At 39.5% G+C, this 23,642-nt stretch overlaps 1 protein-coding gene across 4 annotated transcripts in view; it reads right to left on the bottom strand.

Annotated features, from left to right (window-relative positions):
* plat (plasminogen activator, tissue) overlaps window positions 1–23,642 on the bottom strand; it is a 50,229-nt gene that overhangs the window by 6,923 nt on the left and 19,664 nt on the right. For 2 of the 4 annotated variants that reach the window (XM_061928258.1, XM_061928259.2), the window contains exons 2-12: window positions 19,684–19,773; window positions 16,634–16,757; window positions 16,344–16,478; window positions 10,443–10,553; window positions 8,517–8,691; window positions 6,751–6,842; window positions 6,471–6,645; window positions 6,300–6,385; window positions 2,880–2,945; window positions 1,519–1,723; window positions 1,300–1,436 (exon numbers count right to left, since the gene is read on the bottom strand). In XM_061928258.1, the coding sequence (XP_061784242.1) occupies window positions 1,300–1,436; window positions 1,519–1,723; window positions 2,880–2,945; window positions 6,300–6,385; window positions 6,471–6,645; window positions 6,751–6,842; window positions 8,517–8,691; window positions 10,443–10,553; window positions 16,344–16,478; window positions 16,634–16,757; window positions 19,684–19,740 (1,363 nt within the window). In that variant the 5' untranslated portion in view covers window positions 19,741–19,773. The remainder of the gene's footprint in view (window positions 1–1,299; window positions 1,437–1,518; window positions 1,724–2,879; window positions 2,946–6,299; window positions 6,386–6,470; window positions 6,646–6,750; window positions 6,843–8,516; window positions 8,692–10,442; window positions 10,554–16,343; window positions 16,479–16,633; window positions 16,758–19,683; window positions 19,774–23,642) is intronic. The other 2 variants (XM_061928260.1, XM_061928261.1) reach the window with 2 other exon arrangements.

Genomic DNA, 23,642 nt, shown 5'->3' with positions numbered 1-23,642 from the left:
GAGACCACCATGTGTACAGAAGGGAAGGGATTCATATGGCCCCATTCCTGGGTGGGTCTCGTGTGAGATAAAGTGGGATTAATCATTCTGCAATGCAGTCTGTGGAAAATGTTGCAAAGCGGCACTCTACATAGCAACTGGCAGTGTGGTCAAAGTTGGAATTGCCACAAAACATATTTTCAATTAATCAATCAATCAAAGTTTACTTATATAGCCCTAAATCACGAGTGTCTCAAAGGGCTGCACAAGTCACAACGACATCGGCTCAGATCCCACATCAGGGCAAGAAAAAACTCAATCCAATGGGATGACAATGAGAAACTTTGGAGGGGACTGCAGATGTGGGGATAGCTAGATAGTAGATAGTGCACCCCTGGCCCAATTCATGACGTTTCATGTGTCAGGTAAACCGAATGTTGCCATATGAATCCCCTGCCTACCGTAGATGTGATGGCATTGCCGTGTTAACAAAATGACGATTGTTTTATTAAAATACAATAAGGTTGAATCATCATAGACAATGTTTTAAAATACAGTTATTATGCTATTGTTTGAGTGTGTGTACAGCAGTACTTATTTGTTCTGTTAAATGTGTTAATGATGCAATTACTGTATATTAAAATCTCCTTTAGGGGTCTTAATTTAGAGGCAAAAGTTTTGTACTTGAAAAAATAAACTTTGAAACTGAAAAAAAAAAAGTTTTGATTTCGAATTTTGAAAAATACATCAGTGTATTGAAAATAAAACTGTGAACACATTTTGTTTTCGGGTTGAAGATAATTATGATTTACTCTGGTAATTATTTTGAATAAATTATTTATTTAACATTTTCACTTCTATTTGATTCAATATTTGAGTATCTGTTATCTGTTTCAGTTAAAGTAGGTTTTTTTGGGGGGTTCCAATTTTTCCTGAATGTTGAATGCCATCAACTGAGAGGGGCATACATGAAATAAATTGAAAAATAATTGCCAGAGTGAATCCTAATTATATTCAACAAGAAAAAAATTGTGTGCACTTATTTGTGTTTTAAATACACTTATTTTTCAACATTCAACATCAAACATGTATTTTCTGTTTCAAAAGGTACACAACTTTGGGCCCTAAATTATCTCTAAACTACCAAACCAATGAATCTAGCACACATGCATGTAAGGTAATCCTAAATGGTGAATAACATATATTTTGTTTACAATTCAGTCATGCATGGACGCCAAACTGATGACAAACATGCATAAAAAGGAAAGAGGTCCGAGTAAAGAAGGTCAACTTTCCTACAATAAGGCAAAAGGCACTCACCTATGTCGTTATCAAACGTCTCATTGTCAAATTTCTCATGGATCCAGTACTTTTCAACCTTAAAAATCTGCTCACTACTGGAATTCTGTTTGCGGAACGTTCTGCCCAGAATCACCTCTAACTTTGAGGGTTTATCCCTGAAAGACAACACAAAGCAGGTGACTTTAATGTGTGCTGTTTGGTCGCCATGTTTGAATATGCATCTGAGATGATTCTTACGAGGCTTCGAAGCAGTGTGCAGCCGACAGGACCCAGCAAGAATCGATTAGAACCCCACCGCACCTGTGGAAGTGCTGGCGCAGGCGAGGCTGGTACACATTAATGGCGGCCTGCCAGGGCTGCTCCGTGATGTCGCTCTCTTTGCCCCCAAACATGCGGAAGGCAGGCTGGGTGAGGGTGTTGTCTAATCGCTGGCCGCACGTTGCTATGAGGAGATTATAAACATATTGTGAGATGATGCTTCATGATGTTATGATGATGTCATTGGTATGTTTTCATCTACAAAACCATTCTGGGTATCACTCCATCGTATCTGTCTTGTCTTTTAACAAAGAAACAAGGAAGTCAAAATCTTCGTTCAATGAATGTTCTGCAATTTGTCGTCCCCAAAGTAAGAACTAGAGATGGCCGATAAATGCGTTAAAATGTAATATCGGAAATTATTGGTATGGTTTTTTTTTATTATTATTGTTAAAAAAAAAAAAAAAAAAAAATTCTTTTTTAATTAAATTAACATAAAAAACACAAGATACACTTACAATTAGTGCACCAACCCCAACAACCTCCCTCACCCATTTACACTCATTCACACAAAAGGGTTGTTTCTTTCTGTTATTAATATTCTGGTTCCTATATTATATATCAATATGTATCAATACAGTCTGCAAGGGATACAGTCCGTAAGCACACATGATTGTGCATGCTGCTGGTCCACTAGAAGTACTAACCTTTAACAGTTAATTTTACTCATTTTCATTAATTACTAGTTTCTATGTAACTGTTTTTATATTGTTTTACTTTATTTTTTATTCAAGAAAATGTTTTTAATTTATTTATCTTATTTTATTTTATTTATTTTTTTTTTAAAGTACCTTATCTTCACCATACCTGGTTGTCCAAATTAGGCATAATAATGTGTTAATTCCAGGACTGTATATATCGGTTGATATCGGTATCGGTAATTAAAGAGTTGGACAATATCGGAATATCGGATATCGGCAAAAAGCCATTATCGGACATCCCTAGTAAGAACTGAACTGGGCAAGAAAGCATTTAGGTTTTCAGCACCGAAGGCTTGGAATAACCTACAATTGAATATTAAACTTCAAACCCTTGTTACATTGAATGCGTTTAAAGCTTCTGTGAAAGGATTGCAGTCTACCTTATCTGTATGCACATGTGTCATGTGAGCAAGTTTTAATGTTGTAAATGTGATGTTTTATGTATTTGTTTACTGTTTTTAATGTAACCTTGCTGCTGCCCTCTTGGCCAGGTCTCCCTTGGAAAAGAGATCTTTGATATCAATGGGATTTTTACCTGGTTAAATAAAGGCTAAATAAAATAAATAAATAATGTCATACCTCTGTTGTCATTGTTGGTTGTGGGGCCTCGAGGGCCCAGAGGGTTGACAGTGGGTGGACGCCTCACTGAAAGAGCAGCATGGTCAAACTCACTGAGTCAAGAATCAAAAATCATACATTTGTTGAGCTCCTTTGACAATACCAGAACCAGTGTTGTAATTTTGTCAAGGAGCAAACTGCTCAGTCAACATTAATATCATTGGACAAGTGTAAAAAGACATGAATTTCACACGCATGAGGCAGATAAAGCTGCTAGATGCTGACCACTTATGATACTATAATGCAGTCACTCCCATTTTGTGGAGTAAATACAAGTTTAGATAAGTTAAAGTACCCATGATTGTCACACACACACACTAGGTGGGGCGAAATTATTCTCTGCATTTGACCCATCACCCTTGATCACCCACTGGGAGGTGAGGGGAGCAGTGAGCAGCAGCGGTGGCCGCGCCCGGGAACCATTTTTGGTGATTTAACCCCCAATTCCAAGCCTGGATGCTGAGTGCCAAGCAGGGAGGTAATGGGTCCCATTTTTGTAGTATTTGATATGACTCTGCCAGGGTTTGAACTCACGGCCCTCAAGAAGTTTCCTATAGTTGCAGCAGTTATTATTATTAGAGAAGGTTTGTAATTATGCATCCCATAGCAAGTCTATTCTCATAAAGCAAGAACAACATTTCTAGATGTATTTCTTTTAATTGATAGTCTCCCAATGTGTGCTGATTCAACACTATATACTCTTCACTTTTTCCAAATGTTGTTATGTTACAACCTTATTCCAAAATTGAATATATTCATATTTGTCCTCAAAATTCTACACACAATACCCCATAATGACAATGTGAAAAACATTTTTTATTTTTTTATTTTTATTTTTTTACAATTTTTGGCAAATTTATCAAAAGTAAAAACTAAGAAATCACATGTACATAAGTATTCACAGCTTTTGCCATGAAGCTTAAACGTGAGCTCAGGTGCATCCTGTTTCAACTGATCATCCTTGAGACGTTTGCTACAGCTTTATTGGAGTCCACCTGTGAAGTCGAAAGAATTGTCTGTAGACCTCCGAGACAGGATCGTCTCGAGGCACAAATCTTGGGAAGGGTATAGAAAAATATCTGCTGCCTTGAAGTTCCCAATGAACACAGTGACCTCTATCATCTGTAAATGGAAGAAGATTGGAACCACCCGGACTCTTCCCCCATCTAAATTTAGCAATCCAGGGGGGAAGGGCCCTAATCAGGGAAATAACCAAGGACCCTGTTGTCACTCTGTCAGAGCTACAGCATTCCTCTGTGGAGAGAGGAGAACCTTCCAGAAGGACAACAATCTCTGCAGTAATCGAACAATCAGGCCTGTATGGTAGAGTGGCCAGACGGAAGCCATTCCTTTGTAAAAGTTTGCAAAGATGCACCTGAAAGACTCCCAGACCATGATAACAAAAAACAATTCTGATCTGATGAGACAAAGATTGAACTCTTTGGCGTGAATGCTAAGTGTCATGTTCAGAGGAAACCAGACACCGCTCATCGCCAGTCCAATATCATCCCTACAGTGAAGCATGGTGGTGGCAGCATCATGCTGTGGGGTCGTTTCTCAGTGTCAGGAACATGGCAGACTAGTCAGGATAGAGGGAACGATGAATGCATTCAATATTATACTTACTGAATTTTGAACATCAGCATCCTCTGTAGGGGGTGTTTGTTTTTGGTCTATGCTTTTGTCAGAATTACGAATTTTAAAGAATTGGCCGTTTTATGCAAAATACACTGAAGTGAATTATATTTATATAGCGCTTTTTCTCTAGTGACTCAAAACACTTTTACATAGTGAATCCCAATATCTAAGTTACATTTAAACCAGTGTGGGTGGCACTGGGAGCAGGTGGGTAAAGTGTCTTGCTCAAGGACACAACGGCAGTGATTAGGATGGCGGAAGCGGGGATCGAACCTGGAACCCTCAAGTTGCTGGCACGGCCACTCTACTAACCAAGCTATACCGCCCCTGCTGTGGATGCTGGCCTTCACAATGATAAAATGTCAATGCAAAGATCTGCCAATGTTTTTACACTGTAGGTTCGTGTAGGCTCCTCGACACCACAGGAGCACTCTTGTGTTTTTAATTTGCTGCAAAATTGTGAAAGTCTCTCTCGGGGGGTTGGTCTGGTGGTATTCCCTGGCCAAATCAGACTAAATCCTCTACACGACACCTCCGCTCCGGACAGGCTAACCTCCTCCAACCTCCGAGGACAAAGCTACGAACAATGGGAGACCGGGCTTTCTGCTCCGCCGCTCCCAGTCTGTAAAACGCTCTCCCTGACCACCTGAGGGCACCACAGACTGTGGATGCTTTTAAAAAAGGCTTAAAAGCCCTTCTTTTAAAAAAAACAAACTTTTTTTAGATGTGCATATTAGCTGTAGCTATTTGGCTGTTCTAGTTTTTATTTTTATTTATTTCTTTATTATTTTTTTTTATTTTTTTTAATACACTGTAGCACTTTGAGATTGTTTACTCAATATAAAGTGCTTTTTACAAATAAAATCTATTATTATTAGTATTATTATTATTAAAGGTTGTCCCTAAAGGGACTAAAGTTTCTACTCATGTAAAATGATACTTTCAAAAAAAGAATGCACACCTTGGTGGTTAAAACAGGTTTCCTTGTTACACGCATGTGCAGTAGCACTAGATAACGCAACTCGATAAGCTCGAGAGGACACCAGCACTAATTAGAGACCACGCACCTGGCGTCTATAAGAGACTCGACACGTAATTGAATAGAAGTGTTACTTTAAACATTTACGGTATTCTATACATTTCTATAAATGCAAACAAATAGGATCACTATTTTGTTGAATAATTTTGCTGTTTTTTCCCGTGAAGTTGCAAATATTCTATTTTCCAGAGTACAGTATTTTTTGGACTATAAGTCGCAGTTTTTTTCCATAGTTTGGCCGGGCTCCATGCAGTGCGACTTATATATGTTTTTTTCCTTCTTTATTATGCATTTTCAGCAGGTGCGACTTATACTTCGAAAAATACGGTATTTTGAATATATCGTGTCGCAATTAGAGATAACATTTTTTGAGTGGGAGTTATTTTATACTTACTAATCATAACTATTTAGAGGAGCTCAAACAGTAAAAAAAACCCAATATATGCTCTTAATGTAATCATGATTATATTTTAAATTTCACAGAACTGCGACTTGTCCAGGGTGTACCCCGCCTTCCGCCCGAATGCAGCTGAGATAGGCTCCAGCAGCCCCTGGCACCCCGAAAGGGACAAGCGGTAGAACATGGATTTCATAGAACTGAATATGTTTGTATTTTTCCCCCTACAAGTGAAGCTACAAACCTAAGATCCAGGGAACTGTTACACATATGTAAAATTAGAGCATGGTCAACAAGGTCAACTCACTGCATTTAGGTACATCACAGAGCTCCCAGGTCAGCTGCATGTTCTTGTAGGTATGACACCACGGACCTTCATCACCATCAGGATTCCTGTTTGGAGAAAGTTGTTGCAATTAGGAGATGTCTCGTGTTTCATATATGATTTTCTTTCATTGGGTGCATCCTGTGTTCATACCTGCAGTAGCTGTGGCTACCAAGCCCCACTTCGAGAGCATCAGACCTCCATGCATTGTTGTACTTGTGTATGATAGCCGGAGAGTCCCACGAGAGACAGTGGGAGCCACTTTTAGTGACGGATGCCGTGCCCCTGTAGGTCAGACCGATGCCCCTCTTGCATTCTTCGTACTTATCTGATCCAGATCACACAGAGAAGGTTAAAAACAATTCTGTTCCTTTTTTTTGCCCCAAAATATCTGGTCATTACAATTTCAGTCAGCTAGGGTGTGAAGTTTTACCTTCTGGACATTTGGGCACAGAACAGAACTCCCAGGCAATTTGAGTGCCTTTATACGTGTAACACCAAGGAGCGCTGTCGTTGTCAGGGTTCCTGACAAAAAAGATCATCTTTGAGTTATTCTTGTATGGCAGGGTGGATTTTCCCCTTTGGCCGCCAGTTAAATAGCCCTGTTGTATGGCCTTTTAAACAATTGTGGTGACGGGAACTGAAAGGAGAACTATTTAGCATGATAAAAATGGATCGTATCCAGCTACAGCTTCTATTAAAACAAGAGCTCAATTGACATGAATTACATGGAAAATATTTACCATATTTTGTGTAGTTTATCAACAAATATCTTTAAAGATGACAAAATCTAAAAACGTTTTTCTTTTATTTTCATGCAAATTCATCTTTGAATTTTTATTTTATTCCTATTTATTTATTTATATTTTTCTATTTGTATATGCTACACACACACACACACACACACACACACACACACACATGCACACACACAGACATCTATCCATTCATCCATCCATTTTCTACCGCTTATTCCCTTTGAGGTCGCGGGGGGCGCTGGAGCCTATCTCAGCTACAATCGGGCGGAAGGCAATTACACCCTGGACAAGTCGCCACCTCATCACAGGGCCAACATAGATAGACAGACAACATTCACACTCACATTCACACACTAGGGCCAATTTAGTGTTGCCAATCAACTTATCCCCAGGTGCATGTCTTTGGAGGTGGGAGGAAGCCGGAGTACCCGGAGGGAACCCACGCAGTCACAGGGAGAACATGCAAACTCCACACAGAAAGATCCCGAGCCCGGGATTGAACTCAGGACTACTCAGAACCTTCGTTTTGTGAGGCAGACGCACTAACCCCTCTGCCACCGTGCTGCCCGCCACACAGACATCTAGTAAAATGTAATTTGTTTTTACTGTATATATGTATATCATGTAAAAAGTGTGTGTGTGTGTGTGTGTGTGTGTGTGTGTATGTATGTGTGTGTGTGTGTGTGTATGTGTGTGTGTGTGTGTGTGTGTGTGTGTGTGTGTGTGTGTGTGTGTGTGTGTGTGTGAGATGAGGTGGCGACTTGTCCAGGGTGTACCCCGCCTTCCGCCCGAATGCAGCTGAGATAGGCTCCAGCACCCCCCGCGACCCCGAAAGGGACAAGCGGTAGAAAATGGATGGATGGATGTAAAAATTTCAATGTGTGTGCGTGTGTGTGTGCGTGTGCGTGTGTGTGTGTGTGTGTGTGTGTGTGTGTGTGTGTGTGTGTGTGTGTGTGTGTGTGTGTGTGCATGTGCATATACAGTATATAGATCCCCCCCATGCATACGTCAGGCATATGAATTTTGGTATTAACATTCTTGTAGTATTCACACCTGTATTTTCCCCCATGTAAAAATGTAAACAGTCCTTTCTTGACCATAAACCTCATTTTCATAAGTTTTTGAAATATTTGTAAAGTATTTTTTTTGCAATAGCCTCCTAAATTAAAAACAACAACAACAACAACCAAGCAATGAAAAATGACCTCCTTGTTGGATGTAACTGATCTAATAAAATATGGTCTTTCTTAGGATGCACAAAAACTAAATAGGTGCACTTAATTGATTGTGTCAGGCAGTAAGTTGAAACTGAATTGTTAGTTAAACAAAAAAGTGTTTACCTAACAAATTTAAATTGCATGGAGACAAAAGGCAATATTAAGATCCTATTTTGTTTCCCCTGACACAATTTATCTGCACTTCATCAGCGCTGCCCACAAACCTGCAGTAGTTGTGATTGCCCAATCCAAGACTGCTGGCGTCCACTTTCCTGGCAGTGAACCTCTTCCCTCTCAGGGATGTGGCGTTCCAGTTGATGCACTCTGCTCCGGACTTGCTGATAGTCCACGTGCCGCGGTACGCGTCCCCTCGTCCAGCAACACATTTCTCTCTGTTGTCTGTTGAAAAGACAAGATAAGAGAAATAATAGCTTGGTGATTAGATAGTGCCTGGTTTATTTTGCATGGCACTAAAAATCAGTTTGTTTAATTCGTTGAATTGAATAATCTTCCTGTTTCCTGTTTCAGAACACTTCTTCACAGTATTTGACAATGTTATCACTCCGGCATAACTTCCTTAGCACGTCAAAAGTTTTGGATTGGGCATGTTTGTGTTTCAAGTTCAAACAGAATTTGAAGTTTTTGTTGTTATTTAAGGTATTAAATGCACAACTGGAGTCCTTTTTTGCAATGCATACACTATATTGCCAAAAGTATTTGGCCACCTGCCTTGACTCACATCTGAACTTGAAGTGCCATCCCATTCCTAACCTGTAGGGTTTATTATGATGTTGTCCACCTTTTGCAGCTATTACAGCTTCAACTCTTCTGGGAAGGCTGTCCACCAGGTTGCGGAGTGTGTTTGTAGGAATTTTCGACCATTCTTCCAATAGCGTATTGGTGAGGTCACACATTGATGTTGGTTGAGAAGGCCTGGCTCATCCCAAAGGTGTTCTATTGGGTTTAGGTCCTTTCACTGGAACTAAGGGGCCAAGCCCAATTCTTGAAAAACAACCCCACACCATAGTTCCTCTTCCACCAAATTTCACACTCGGCACAATGCAGTCTAAAATGTACCGTTCTCCTTGCAACCTCCAAACCCAGACTCGTCCATCAGATTGCCAGATGGAAAAGCGTGATTCATCACTCCAGAGAATGCATCTCCACTGCTCTAGAGTCCAGTGGCGACGTGCTTTACACCACTGCATCCCACGCTTTGCATTGGACTTGGTGATGTATGGCTTAGATGCAGCTGCTCGGCCATGGAAACCCATTCCATGAAGCTCTGTGCGTACTGTACGTGGGCTAATTGGAAAGTCACATGAAGTTTGGAGCTCTGAAGCAACTGACTGTGCAGAAAGTCTTGGCACTATGCGCTTCAGCATCCTCTGACCCCTCTCTTTCAGTTTATGTGGCCTACCACTTCGTGGCTGAGTTGCTGTTGTTCCCAAACTCTTCCATTTTCTTCTAATAAAGCCAACAGTTGACTTTGGAATATTTAGGAGCGAGGACATTTCATGACTGGATTTGTTGCACAGGTGGCATCCTATGACAGTTCCACGCTGGAAATCACTGAGCTTCTAAGTGCGGCCCATCCTTTCACAAATGTTTGTAGAAACAGTACCCATGTCTAAGTGCTTGATTTTATACACCTGTGGCCGGGCCAAGTGATTAGGACACCTGATTCTGATCATTTGGATGGGTGGCCAAATACTTTTGACAATATCTATATTGTCCATCCATCCAGCCATTTTCTACCGCTTGTCCCTTTTGGGGTCGCAGGGGGTGCTGGAGCCTATCTCAGCTGCATTATTGTATTTGTCTAATTGATGTAATGATACAGATTTATTGAGTCTGGTCTCCAGAAAGGCCATCACTGGCTGGCTGGGACTGGCTAACATTTGCGTTTGCGTCAACGAAGAGGGTGTGGTGTCTCACTCTTCAGAAATAAAAACCTTCATATGTCAAAGTGTCTTTGACCCTTCAGGACAACTTTGTTGGTAAAGTTTGGGGAAGACCCTTTTCTGTTCCAGCATGACTATGACCCAGTGTACACATCAAGGTCCATCAAGACATGCCTGGCTTGGTTTAATGTGGGAGAAGCCCAATAAAAGTTGAATTAAAAACAATGTATGAACATATGTACTTACTGATCTCACACTGAGTGCCACTGAAGCCTGGTGGGCACTGACAAATGTAGTCGGACGAATACACTGCCTCCTTGCATGTCCCTCCATTGTAGCAATGAGACACATAGCAGTCTGAAAATACAGAAAGAATATATATATATATATATACACTATATATATACTGTATATATATCCATCCATCCATTCATTTTCTACCGCTTGTCCCTTTCGGGGTCGCGGGGGGTGCTGGAGCCTATCTCAGCTGCATTCGGGCTATGTGTGCGTGTGTGTGTGTGTGTATATGTACACATATACATACATACATATGTATGAATCATCGTATATTACATACATACATATGTATGTATCAGAGGTGTGGACTCGAGTCACATGACTTGGACTCGAGTCAGACTCGAGTCATGAATTTGATGACTTTAGACTCGACTTGACAAAATGTAAAAAGACTTGCAACTCGACTTAGACTTTAACATCAATGACTTGTGACTTCACTTGGACTTGAGCCTTTTGAATTGACATGACTTGACATGACTTGCTACTTTCCCCAAAACCCAAAGATGAAAAAGTTATTCGGGAGCGCTCCGTATTTTTCATTGTGTACTTGTCTAGTTGCGTGTGTCAGCTGGTGTGCTGTCAGTACAACAGCCAATCAAATTAGATCTACTTTGTTTTCATCACACAGCATTCATCCAATCAAATTGCAGGACAACCAACGAAGAAGACATGTCCAAACCACACGCCAGTGAACAAAAAATGATACCTAAAATAATTTCGTTTGGGTATAAAAATTACGAGGTGGTCAACACAAAACGGTTTGCAGTATGCAACACATGCGGTTCGAAAATTACTGATGGAGAGGCAACAACTTCCAACTTCGTCCGGCATTTGAAGTTGCACAAAGAACGGTAAGTTTTGAATGTAAGATAACGTTTATTGGCTAAGTAACGTGACTTTTATTTGCTGTGTAGTTAAATCAGTGAGGCTGTAAACTCACTGCTAACGTTATAACGTTATTGCAAACACGGGAATCTGTTGCAGTTCACTACCTTATTCATACTTTTTGTTCAGTGATTTTTTTTAAGCAGGGTTACGTTAGTCAATATATCACACGTAACGTTAGACGGCGGTCAGCAGCACCGCGTATTTTAGCCACCTAAAAAAAGACAAAAATATTAAAATAAAGGTCAGTTAAAATGTATACTATATTATGAATATGTGTACCGTTTTAGCTAGCTTTCTGACATACTGTTGGTTGTTTACCTCAGTGGTCCCCAACCACCGGGCCGCGGCCCGGTACTGGTCCGTGGATCGATTGGTATCGGGCCGCACAAGAAATAATTTTTTTTTTTTTTTCTTTTTTTAATTAAATCAACATAAAAAACACAAGATACACTTACAAGTCGTGCACCAACCCAAAACAACTCTCTCCCCCCTTTTGTTCTGGGCATTGAACATGAAGACTCTTCCTTCACTGTTCCGAGTGGCCATGAGAGTCTTGGCAGTGCCTGCCTCCAGTGCTCCAGTGGAGCGAGTTTTCAGCCATGGTGGCATCATACTACGCCCCCATCGTGCACAAATGACTGACAGACTCTTGGCTAATTTGGTCTTTTGCAAATGCAATGCAGCATAGGGCCCTGACATATAAAAAGTACAACTTTTTTGTTATGTTCACGTATATGTCATGTTTTTTCAATGTTAACACTTTTGTACAAATAAGTACATTTGCACTTTATTTTTCAATGTGTTTGTTCTGTAAAGGAATGAGTTAATGTTTAAAATGACTGGTTAATAGTGCTATTATAAAGTGCAATGTCAGCACAATTTTCTTTCCTGCAATTTAAAATGCACTTGTTTTAATAAATAAATACAGCGTTTGAAAAGCATACACAATCTGTGTTAATATATTAGTCTGTGGTTAAAAGGACTTGAAAGGACTCGAAACTCAAAATGCAGGACTTAGGACTTGACTTGAGACTTTCCAGTCTTGACTTTGGACTTGACTCGGGGCTTGCCTGTCTTGACTCGGGACTTGACTCGGACTTGAGGGCAAAGACTTGAGACTTACTTGTGACTTGCAAAACAATGACTTGGTCCCACCTCTGGTATGTATATGTACATATATATATATATATGTATGTATATGTATGTACATATGTACATACATATTTATATATATATATATACACAACACATATATATATACATACATACACATATATACTGTATGTACACACACACACACACACACACACACACACACACACACACACACACACACATATGTAATAAATATATATATATATATATATATATATATATATATATATATATATATATATATACACAGTGGCAAGAATGGGGCAAACATGTTTACTGCAGAACTGGTAAAGACCCAGGGAGTGCTACCAGTCCATAAGATACGGGGCGCTATAAGATACACCGTATAGAGAGAGTATGGCCAATTCGGTTTCAGAGTTGGTCACTAACGTGGCGCCCTGTAGTCATGTGAAGGGCTTTTGACCAGTTATTTAGGAGATCCGCTGGCCATACTCTCTCTGATTGGTCAAAAGCCCCTCACTACATGTTGGTTACCAACTCTGAGTTGGGCATACTCTCTCTATACACGGCTCTGCACCGTATTGACATCAGTATAAGATGAATCTAAATATAGGACGACACCTCTTTGTAAAGACATGTTTACGGCGGGGAAAACAACCTATATTTGTTTTTAATATCAGTGAAATAGCAACTGGTATATTACAATAAAAAAGGATATTCCTATATTTCTAGGCTGTTGCACAGTTGTTTGATGATTCTGCGTCATTGATCAGCACTATTTTTAAATTAGCATCCTATTGTCTCTTGTGTTGTTTGCTAACTACCGTGCTACAATTTTTAGGACACTTTTTTTCCCTCCCAGCAGGTCTCTGTATCATGGTTGTATCTCTCCAGGTCAATTAATATGACAAAGTAGACGTGAAATCTCAAGTGTTCCGCAAAGCTTACCCTTATATCAAATTTGACCTAGTAATGCTCAGTCTCTCATCGCTTAAGTAAAATTGTTTTTATGCAGCAGTTGCCAGTCCAGTCATCTATTTCTTTTTTTTTAAAGAGGATAGTACCAGCAGTGGACTGAACGCCTGCAGCCTGAGCTCACAACTTGGCTGGCTGAAATGTGGTTACAGTTTGTCTAAGGGAGGGGCAACCATAAGTCACCAAATTTGTCAATAGAAGGGTGGGGGGCAAACGATCTTAGACTAAACTATGTCTAAGAAAGCTGGCAGTGCAGTAGTGAGGCAGGCTGGCAAAAAATAAAATAAAATGATTGGTGAGAGTTGAGGAGAAATTACGGTGAAAGACGACAACAAAAGACAAATGAGTAACCAGACAAAGCATTCACCATGTCAGCTCAACTGACACATCATGTCTGTGTGAAGACGTAGGGAAGAACTGGGTTGGCTGTCACTCTTTCTACTCTATTATGAGCTGCTTGTCACCAAAACATCTTTCAGCAGTCAATTCTACATTAAACTGAAGCCTAAAGTTTTGACTTGAAATGTATGACCAGGTATCGACACCTCGGTCTCCTTAGACGCATCCTCGCTCATCCATGCAGACTGGACACTAATGGGCGGCCGAGAGTGGGGTCGGCTCTCTTGGTTGCTTTGTTGGGTCTGCTCCCCCCCAGCGTTTACCTGTTTCCCACCTTTTTTGTAAGGGCCGCCGGAAGTTGGCAGACCCGTCAGCGATCCTGTTCTGTCTCCCTGTAATGTTTGTCTGCTCTTGAATGGGATTGTACTGAAAATGTTAATTTCCCCTCAGGGGTTAATAAAGTATTTCTGATTGTGATTCTGATTGTATTTTTCAGACCATATGGCGAGCCGGATGATAAGGTGCACTGTCGATGAACGGGTCTATTCAGGATTATAAAGCACATCAGAGGGATATATTATGTTTTTTTCTACATTTAAAACACTTCTTTGTGGTCTACATAGCATGTAATGGTGGTTCTGTGGTCAAAATGTTTCACAGATTATGTTTTAGACCGTTTTTAAGCCGCTTTCTTTCATGGTCTTATTTATGTGACTCCATTTCAACAGTGTCTTCTTCCTGTGACCTTTGTTGTCGTTTTTAGCACTTCCATAGCGAGTGTACTGACACATTAAGATCAAACTATATGCTACTTTGTATTTGAAACAGCAAAAACAAGAGGATGGAGTAACAGAATGAGCTTGTTGACCATGGCGCGGACTATAGATCGCAACAACTAATAGTGAGAAAAGTTGGTTTTGCATAATAGGGTGAAACAAAACGTCAAAAAATATGTCTCCAATAGGTGCCATTATATTCCTTATATTCACACCATAACAACACCCGTATGCTTAAGGACAGTACGTCTGACTACACTAGCCGTAATGCTGTGGAAATCCATCAAGCCGTGTGGGTTTGTAACTTACCAAAGTCTTACATTTTGACAGATTTTTGAGCGCCGCGTGTAATGTTCTATATTCTCAATGAAACATCAAAGTTTTGGTCTAGCTTGCGTCATTTATTGAACAGGCGTCAACCTGCAGTCCACACTCTTATGTGTGACTAGTAACACTTATCATTACACCATGTACCAAATAAAATTGCTTTGAGGTCAGTAAGCACAGCCATAATTAATACATACTGTACATTAGGCGCACCAGGTATTAAAGCACACTGTCGATTTTTTAGAAAACGTAAAGATTTTAAGTGCACTTTATAGTCCTAAAAATATGGTATTTCTTTCTTATTTGCAAACTCATCGTAACAAATAAAAAATAATCCATCAAAGATACCAACCACATCACTGGGTGGTTGTCACACACTGTGGGGTTGGTTGTCACAGTGTTAAATTAATGGGAAAACTCTTTTTAAGGCAAGGAGGCAGAAATAGATAGATATAATAGACTTTCCCTTCACTTTTACCCTTTTTGAAGGTAACAATTGTTTCGTAATAAACCCATTGCATAAAAACTTAGAAGACAAATACTGACAAGCTAAATAATGATCATTTGACATGAAAAACAATATAATTCCTTTCACCTCAAATTCAGTCGTACATATTCTTACTTACTCTAAAGAAGACTAATAATAGGTGAGCTCAAATCTTAATTCCAATAATTTTCTTACCACACTTCAAGAAACAGCACCATCTGGTGATAATATGTGACAACCAACCTCGTTCTCCCCTACATTGTGTTGCGATACAAATAATCAGCTGAGGAGTAAAATTAATTATTTTTGTGGTTTACATGTTCCCACGTCACAAGGTGTGTGTCTCGTCTCCCCGCCTTCCCTCTGGTTCCCTGGCTGCATCTTGGATCTCGACCTCCCGCCTGGACACGGACTTTTAACGCCTCGCTATTGCCCCGACTCCCTGCCTGTGCTCACGGACCTACAAGCCTGTCTCGCCCCTATTGGACTTCCGCACCTCTCGTTCAACACTACCGGTAACACACTACAGTTAATCTCTACACATAGTCACACACCACATCCACTTTTGGATTAGTCACACTCCATTCTCTTGTTTATTAATATTATTATTTTCTTATTCACATATATATATATATACATATATATATATATATATATATATATATATATATATATATATATAAATAGAGCTAAATGATATCCCTCCCGTCTGTGCCGTCTCCTCCTCCTGTACACATAACATTTTACCCAAAAATGCGTTAGTCGTTGAAAAACAACCCAGAAATGGTTCATAATTTTGAAAACCCAGAAATTGATTTAAAATAATACACTTATAACCCAAAAAATTGATTGCTCTTCATAAAAATGACTAAAAAATGTAACCCAACACAAGCAACTCATACAAAATAACCCAGCATTTTTTAGTGTGTATGTCGCACTCACTGATGACGGGCACAATGTGACAAAGTTCTCGTCCTCTTAAAGCACAATGGCAATACTCCACACGCTGTCCCCTCCATCGCAGCCAAGTGTCCCCAAAACTATGCACGGCTGAGGTCTCACTATCCGCACAACGTACTGAGAAGACACACACACAATGAACCAGTCAACATGGAGGACAGAACAATTCAACAGTAGGAAATGTTACATGGAGAGCAACAAAGGAATGTGAGGTTTGGTAGTGATGGTGTTATTGCAAGGGAAAGACAAACAAAAAGAGTGGTGGGGCTCACAGGATGTTTCAAAGGAAGGTGAAGGCTTCTGGACATGAACAATGAATCGTGTTCGTCTGGCTGGCTGCCGCTTAGGCTCACCTCGATAGAAACGAGTTCCTCTCTTTGAACGGAACAGCTCCACCTAAAAAACACAAAATAAAATTTTTGTTGACCTTCCTGGGTAATTTTGGTTAAATAATTGGTATTTCTTTCCTCTAAGATGATAAGAAATGAGCCGCCATTTAATTACAGTTTTTTCCAATTGCTTACACATTAAATTTAAAATGTTCCCACAGTTAACAAAGTCTACACACAGTAAACAAAACCACTGTGCCGATTTGCTTAATATTAGGCATATAGACCAGACCTGGGCAAATTAAGACCCGGGGGCCACATGCAGCCCGTTAAGCTTTTCAATCTGGCCCGCCGGACATTCCCAAATAATTTTTTTTAGATGTTTAAGATGGAAAGTGTAGCTGTCATTATGATGGGCAGTGATGTTTTCTAATGACCGTAAGTCTTGAACTATACAAAGTATTTCAATGGTTGGAATCTGCGCTTTTGGATGATATACCAGTTATTATGGTAATCGAATTAGTTACTACGGTAATCTAATTACCGTATTTTTCGGAGTATAAGTCGCACCGGAGTTTAATTCACACCTGCCGAAAATGCATAATAAAGAAGAGAAAAAACATATATAAGTCGCACAGGAGCCCGGCCAAACTATGAAAAAAACTGTGACTTATAGTCCGAAAAATACGGTAGTTACTATGGTCATCTAATTAGTTACTATGGTAATCAACGTCACAGCAGCTCAGACGAGGCACCAAGCAGTGTGGGTGTGAAGCGTTTCCACAGACGCGGAAGGAGATTTTCACAACAAAGTTCTAAAGCTTAGTGATGTATCAGATATAAATCAGATTGTAGGTTGGTTTATTTTGTACCCTTCGCGTTCATATTTCACTGTTTGTTGCATTTTTGTTGCGTTTCACTTGATTGTAAAATGTGTCGATCGAAAGGGGGTGTGACGTTCATATTTTGTCAATATTCAGTGTTTCATCGTTCATAGAAACATTTAAAATACCATTACGTTTTTTAAGGCGGTCTGTCAGGACGTTTTTAGCATTCAATCAGACATTATTGTGAGGTTTTGTATTAGTATTCCTAAAAATAGATATACCGGCCCCCAGACACGTTTTTTTCTCTAAATGTGGCCCCCGAGTCAAAATAATTGCCCAGGTCTGGCATAGACTCTGCTTCACAGTATTTGCGAAATATTACACACAATGCTTAACACACACCTTCCCATCTTGCACACAAGTAAGGAATGTGATACACACATCTTCACATCTTGCACACAGATAACGATTGTGATACACACATCTTCACATCTTGCACACAGATAACGATTGTGATACACCCATTTTCACACTTTACACACACACTAGGATTGTGATACACACATATTTATCTCCAGATTTTTTTTCAAGCCTTGCTGTTGCCTAAGTCTGCACATGTAGCCTATACTCTATGCTGTAATGTTTTATTTATCTCCAGATTTCTAATCACTGCTATGTTGGAATTCTTATTAATATTGATACTGTTGTTGATTTTATTCATTTTTGTTTGACTACTTTAGGATTGTTTTGTGTCATGTTTGTGTGTCCTCATAATTGCTCTGTTGATTGCTATTCTGAATGTTGCTGGGCTGGGTTTGGTTTTGGAATTCAAATTGTATCATAATGTAATTATTTTGTTGGATTGATTGATTAAAAAAAAATACATACATATATATATATATATATATATGTATATATATATATATATATATATATATATATATATATATATATATATATATATATACTGCCAATACCAGATTTGAATGCTCTAATATTGATATTCCCAAATCAAAATATCGATACTTTTGATACTTTGAGCTAATGCATATCAATGACAGGAACTCAATGTAAAGGAGTTGGTGTGTCCAAAGTACGGCCTGGGGGACATTTGCGGCCCGCAGCTCGGGTTTTTTTGGCCCGCAGTACATTGTTGAAAAAAAAGAAAAAACAACAGTAAGAATTTCAGAAAAAAGATGTAAAAAGATGACATTTTGATACCAATAATACGCTTTGTCACCCAAAAAAACAAAACAGACACAAATTATTGCTTTTAAATATATAGTATATGTCTGTGTTTAGTTATTTGTTGTTTTTTTTACCAATAAATATAGTATGCGGTCCTTGGTGGAAAACGTTTGGACACCCCTGAACTAAATCATTGAGATCTTGTCTAAATAAAACATGATTGGTGTTGAGTATGTTTTCGTCCGTCTTTTAGTCTAGAACAGTGGTGTCAAACTCATTTTAGATCGGGGGCCACAAGGAGAAAAATCTACTCCCAAGTGGGCCGGACAGGTAAAATCACGACACGATAACTTAAAAATAAAGACAACTTTAGATTGTTTTCTTTGTTTAAAAAATACAACAAGCACATTCTCAAATTGTACAAATAATAATGTTGCTGTTGTTTTTTTTACAATTACCTGATGCGGTTAATAGTATATATACTTTATTTGTCTTTATTTATAGTTTCTGAATAAATTATGTCAGTCAACTCATGGTGTTAATTTTCAATCTATCAAGATAAAAAAATTATATCAAAATCAAATTACCCTATGTTATTTGTGTAGTTGGATCATTTTCCTCAACTGATGTACTAACATCATGTGGTTTATTTTGTACATATGTAGCATCATCTACAAAGATACAAAGAATTGCTATTGCGACATCCGGTGGACACATTTAGAACAGCAGTTTCTTTCATTCAAAAATTTCAGGTTATTTTTTATACTTAGCAAACTCCTCCCGCGGGCCGGATAAAACCTGGAGCTCATTGCATATAAAGTTGAATACCAGACAAATTAGATACATTTGCACAAAGTATCGGTATCTGATTGGTATTACCGATACAAGCCTGAATTTGACTGTGTATCCGCTCAGAATGAAAATTAGTGGTATGGCACATCACCACTTTCTGTTTCGTTTGCAAAGTGTAGTACTTACATTGTCCGCTAGGGAGTAGCAAAGAGCAGCCAGGAGCAATAGCAGTGTCCTAGTCATGGTCAATGTAGACGTTTAGACCTCTTCAGTTCTCTGCAAGTGCAAAACAAATTCATATTAGATCCATGGTTCTGAAACCTTTTTTTTTACCAAGTACCACCCCAGAAAACGCTTGGCTCTCCAAGTACCACCATATTGACCAACATTAAAATACAGTAGCGTAGTAGGCTCAAGTATCCATTAAAAACTAGGCAGAGGTTTTATTGAACAATAACACTGTTTGAATCATCATCATCATGGGGTATCAGTCCTGTTTGCAGGCATCAATGATCAGGGCTCTCCAGTCTTCTCTGTCGTCCGCTCTATGTATGAGTTCTATATTATTGATTTTTCCGATAAAATGTCTTCGGCTGTTGATATATGTCGTTCATTGTCGACCTGGAGATTTCTTTCCTACTAGTTTTCCTGTTAACAGCAGTTTTTCGAAGCTGTCTTTTCTAATGATATGTCCGAGGAATTTCAGCTGCCTATTTCGAATCGTTGCAATTATAGATTTCCTTGTTTTAGCATTTGCCAATACCTCTTCATTACTTTTCTTTTCAGTTCATGATATGCGGAGTATTTTTCTGAAGAACCACATTTCAGTTACCTCTAATTTTCTCAGTTGTTGATTGTTTAAAGTCCAGCATTCACGGCCGTAAAGTAGGACAGACCATGCATACATCTTGAGTACTCTTAGTTTGGTGTCAATTGAGATGTTTCTATTTTTAAATATACGACTCATTTTGTTGAAGCTGTCTTTTTCACACCTACCATCAGATCTTACTGTGACACCGAGGAATTTGAATTGATTCACTTGTTTTATTTTCATGTAGTCTGCCACAAGCACAGTGTCATCTGCATATCTGAGGTTGTTAACATTAATTCCTCCAATTTTTATACCATCTTGATGATTGATGTTGCGTAAGATCATTTCACTGGAGATGTTAAACAGACCAGGAGATAGTAAGCAACCTTGTCGAACACCCCTTTGAATGGCTTGGAATTGACTGCATTCACCATCTATTTGGACTGCTGCTTCATGTTCCCAGTACAGATTTCTGATAATCCTCAGGTCTTTCCCATCAATATCAAGCTCATTCAAGATTTGGAAAAGGTTTTTATGTTTCACTATTTGAATAAAGGTAAATAAAACACTGAGAGTTCCAGGTTCGATTCCCTCTTCCGCCATCCTCGTCACTGCTGTTGTGTCCTTGGGCAGACACTTCTTCCACCTGCTCCCATTGCCACCTACACTGGTTTAGATGAAGCTTATAGATTTAGATAATGGGTTGCCCGAACCACCTCATCTGGCACCTCTCGATGTGGAGGAGCAGCGGCTTTACTTTGAGCTCTTCCTGGATGGAAGAGCTTCTCACCCTATCTCTAAGGGAGAGCCCCGCCACCCGGCGGAGGAAACTCATTTCGACCGCTTGTACTTGCGATCTTGTCCTTTCAGTCATAACCCAAAGCTCATGACCATAGGTGAGGATGGGAACGTAGATCGACCGGTAAATTGAGAGCTTTGCTTTCCGGCTCAGCTCCTTCTTCACCACAACGGATTGATACAACGTCCGCATTACTGAAGACGCTGCACCGATCCGCCTGTCGATCTCACGATCCACTCTTCCCTCACTTGCGAACAAAACTCTGAGGTACTTGAACTCCTCCACACGGGGCAGGGTTTCTTCCCTAACCTGGAGATAGATTTTGAAAACTTGCATTTTTTTAAAATGTTTTCTCTTTTTTCCAAATTGATTTTTGAAAATTATGAATCGGATGAATAAGAATCACGATTTGGATGTAAATCTATTTTTGGTGCATTCCGACTAATCACTAACCTGACTCTCGCCAGACCCTTGGAGTTCACACACAAGGGTCTGGGCTCGAAGGCATTGCAAACTCTTTCCAGATAGCAAAAAATAATGAACCAATCAGGCTCGCCGGGCGGGATTTCATAGATGTGACATAGCGCCGAAGCAACTGTTTGATTCATACAACAATCAAATGTGCTGACATTGATTCTGCTATTACAACTGTTTTGTCGAATCTATCGAATATTAATTCTTTAAAAGATGAACAGAGAACGGTTTTGAAGGCATTTATTGGTGGCAAGGATGTTTTGGCTCTTCTTCCGACCGGGTTTGGATTTCCCAGCGTCGCTCTCATCAGCGTCACGGGTTGATTTCGATGTGAGTGGTTGAAGTAGCACGTCCTTCAAAATAACGGACAAGTGGTTTATCCAATTACATACCGCCTTCTGAAATATATCTCCTATTGAGAACTCCCAGATCCTTGTGTGGAGCTCAGCGAACTACAAGGATCTGGCGAGAGTCAGGTTAACTAATTACAGACTCAGCGGTTGATTGAAGCATTCACTGTATTGTTGAATTTTCAGGTCATTAAGTGTGAGTAAGAAATGTAAGATTATTCTGCATAAAGTGGAAACATACTTAATGTTTTAAACATGCAGTACAATCAAATCAACCACAAAGCTGACTAATAGAATAGAATCAAATAGAATAGAATAGATCTTTATTGTCATTAGGGCTGCAACTAACGATTAATTTGATAATCGATTAATCTGTCGATTATTACTTTGATTGATCGATTAATAATCGGATAAAAGAGACAAACTACATTTCTATCCTTTCCAGTATTTTATTGAAGAAGAAAAAAACAGCATACTGGCGCCATGTTCTTTCAACTTGCCAAATAAAACAAGGAAAATGTTACAAAAATGCACACTTTTGACACCCCTGCTATAGATAATAAAAAATTAAATCTGATAAATCTATCGATAAAAAGCAGAACCTGACGACGCATGCGCATTTATCACAACTCTCTCTGTCTCTCCCCCTCCCTCACCAATTCTGCTGCATGCACAATTTGTTTTGTTTTTATCCTTCTTAACCCTGAACGTACCTTGAAAATACACGCAACCCTAACTCAAAATGCCGGACATTAGAGGCATTTAAGAAACACCGCCCGGACAGCCCCGCGAAAGAGGACATGTCCGGTGAACGTATGGTCAGTTTATCCTAGCCCGGTTGCTGCTAGCATGCTAGCAGCGATCGGTTTCACCGGACATGTCCTCTTTTGCTAGCATGCTAGCAGCTAACGGGCTAGGATAGACTGACCATACGTTCACCGGACATGTCCTCTTTTGCGGTGCTGTCAGGGCGGAGTTTCTTAAATGCCTCAAATGTCCGGCATTTTGAGTATTGTTTACACAACGTGCAGTACGCTACTTAATATGTCCGTGTGGAAACTCATTCGGTACACTTCCGCACCGAAACGAAACCCCCGTACCGAAACGGTTCGATACAAATACACGTACCGTTACACCCCTATTATTTTGATTATTGTTTCTCAGCTGTTTGTAAATGTTGCAGTTTATAAATAAAGGTTAAAAAATAAATAAATTAAAAATTTTTTTTTTTAAAACGTAGCCTCAGCGCATGTGCATAGCATAGATCCAACGAATTGATGACTAAATTAATCGCCAACTATTTTTATAATCGATTTTAATCGATTCAATCGATTAGTTGTTGCAGCCCTTATTGTCATTGTACAACAAAATTGTAAGTAAAACTAATTTAGTGCAAATTCATAATAACACATAAAAACATAAGAACATAGATAAATAGATAAAAATACATAAAATACATAAAAATACCAAGCACACAGCTCACATGCACAGTCATTCTTGTATTGTGTTCAGCAACACTATTGCTCCCGGGTAAAAAGTGTTCTTAAATCTGTTTGCCCGGCATTTTCTTGTCCTGTATCTCCTGCCCGAGGGCAGCAGTCCAAAAAATGTATGTCCGGGGTGAGATGGGTCCCTTATGATGTTTTGGGCCTTTTTGAGGCACCTGGCACTGTACAGTTCATCGAGGGAGGGGAGAGAGCAGCCAGTGATC

Source organism: Nerophis lumbriciformis, linkage group LG33 (assembly GCF_033978685.3).
Source record: "Nerophis lumbriciformis linkage group LG33, RoL_Nlum_v2.1, whole genome shotgun sequence".
Taxonomy (NCBI): Eukaryota; Metazoa; Chordata; class Actinopteri; order Syngnathiformes; family Syngnathidae; genus Nerophis; species Nerophis lumbriciformis.
This window is presented reverse-complemented; position numbering and strand designations above follow the sequence as displayed.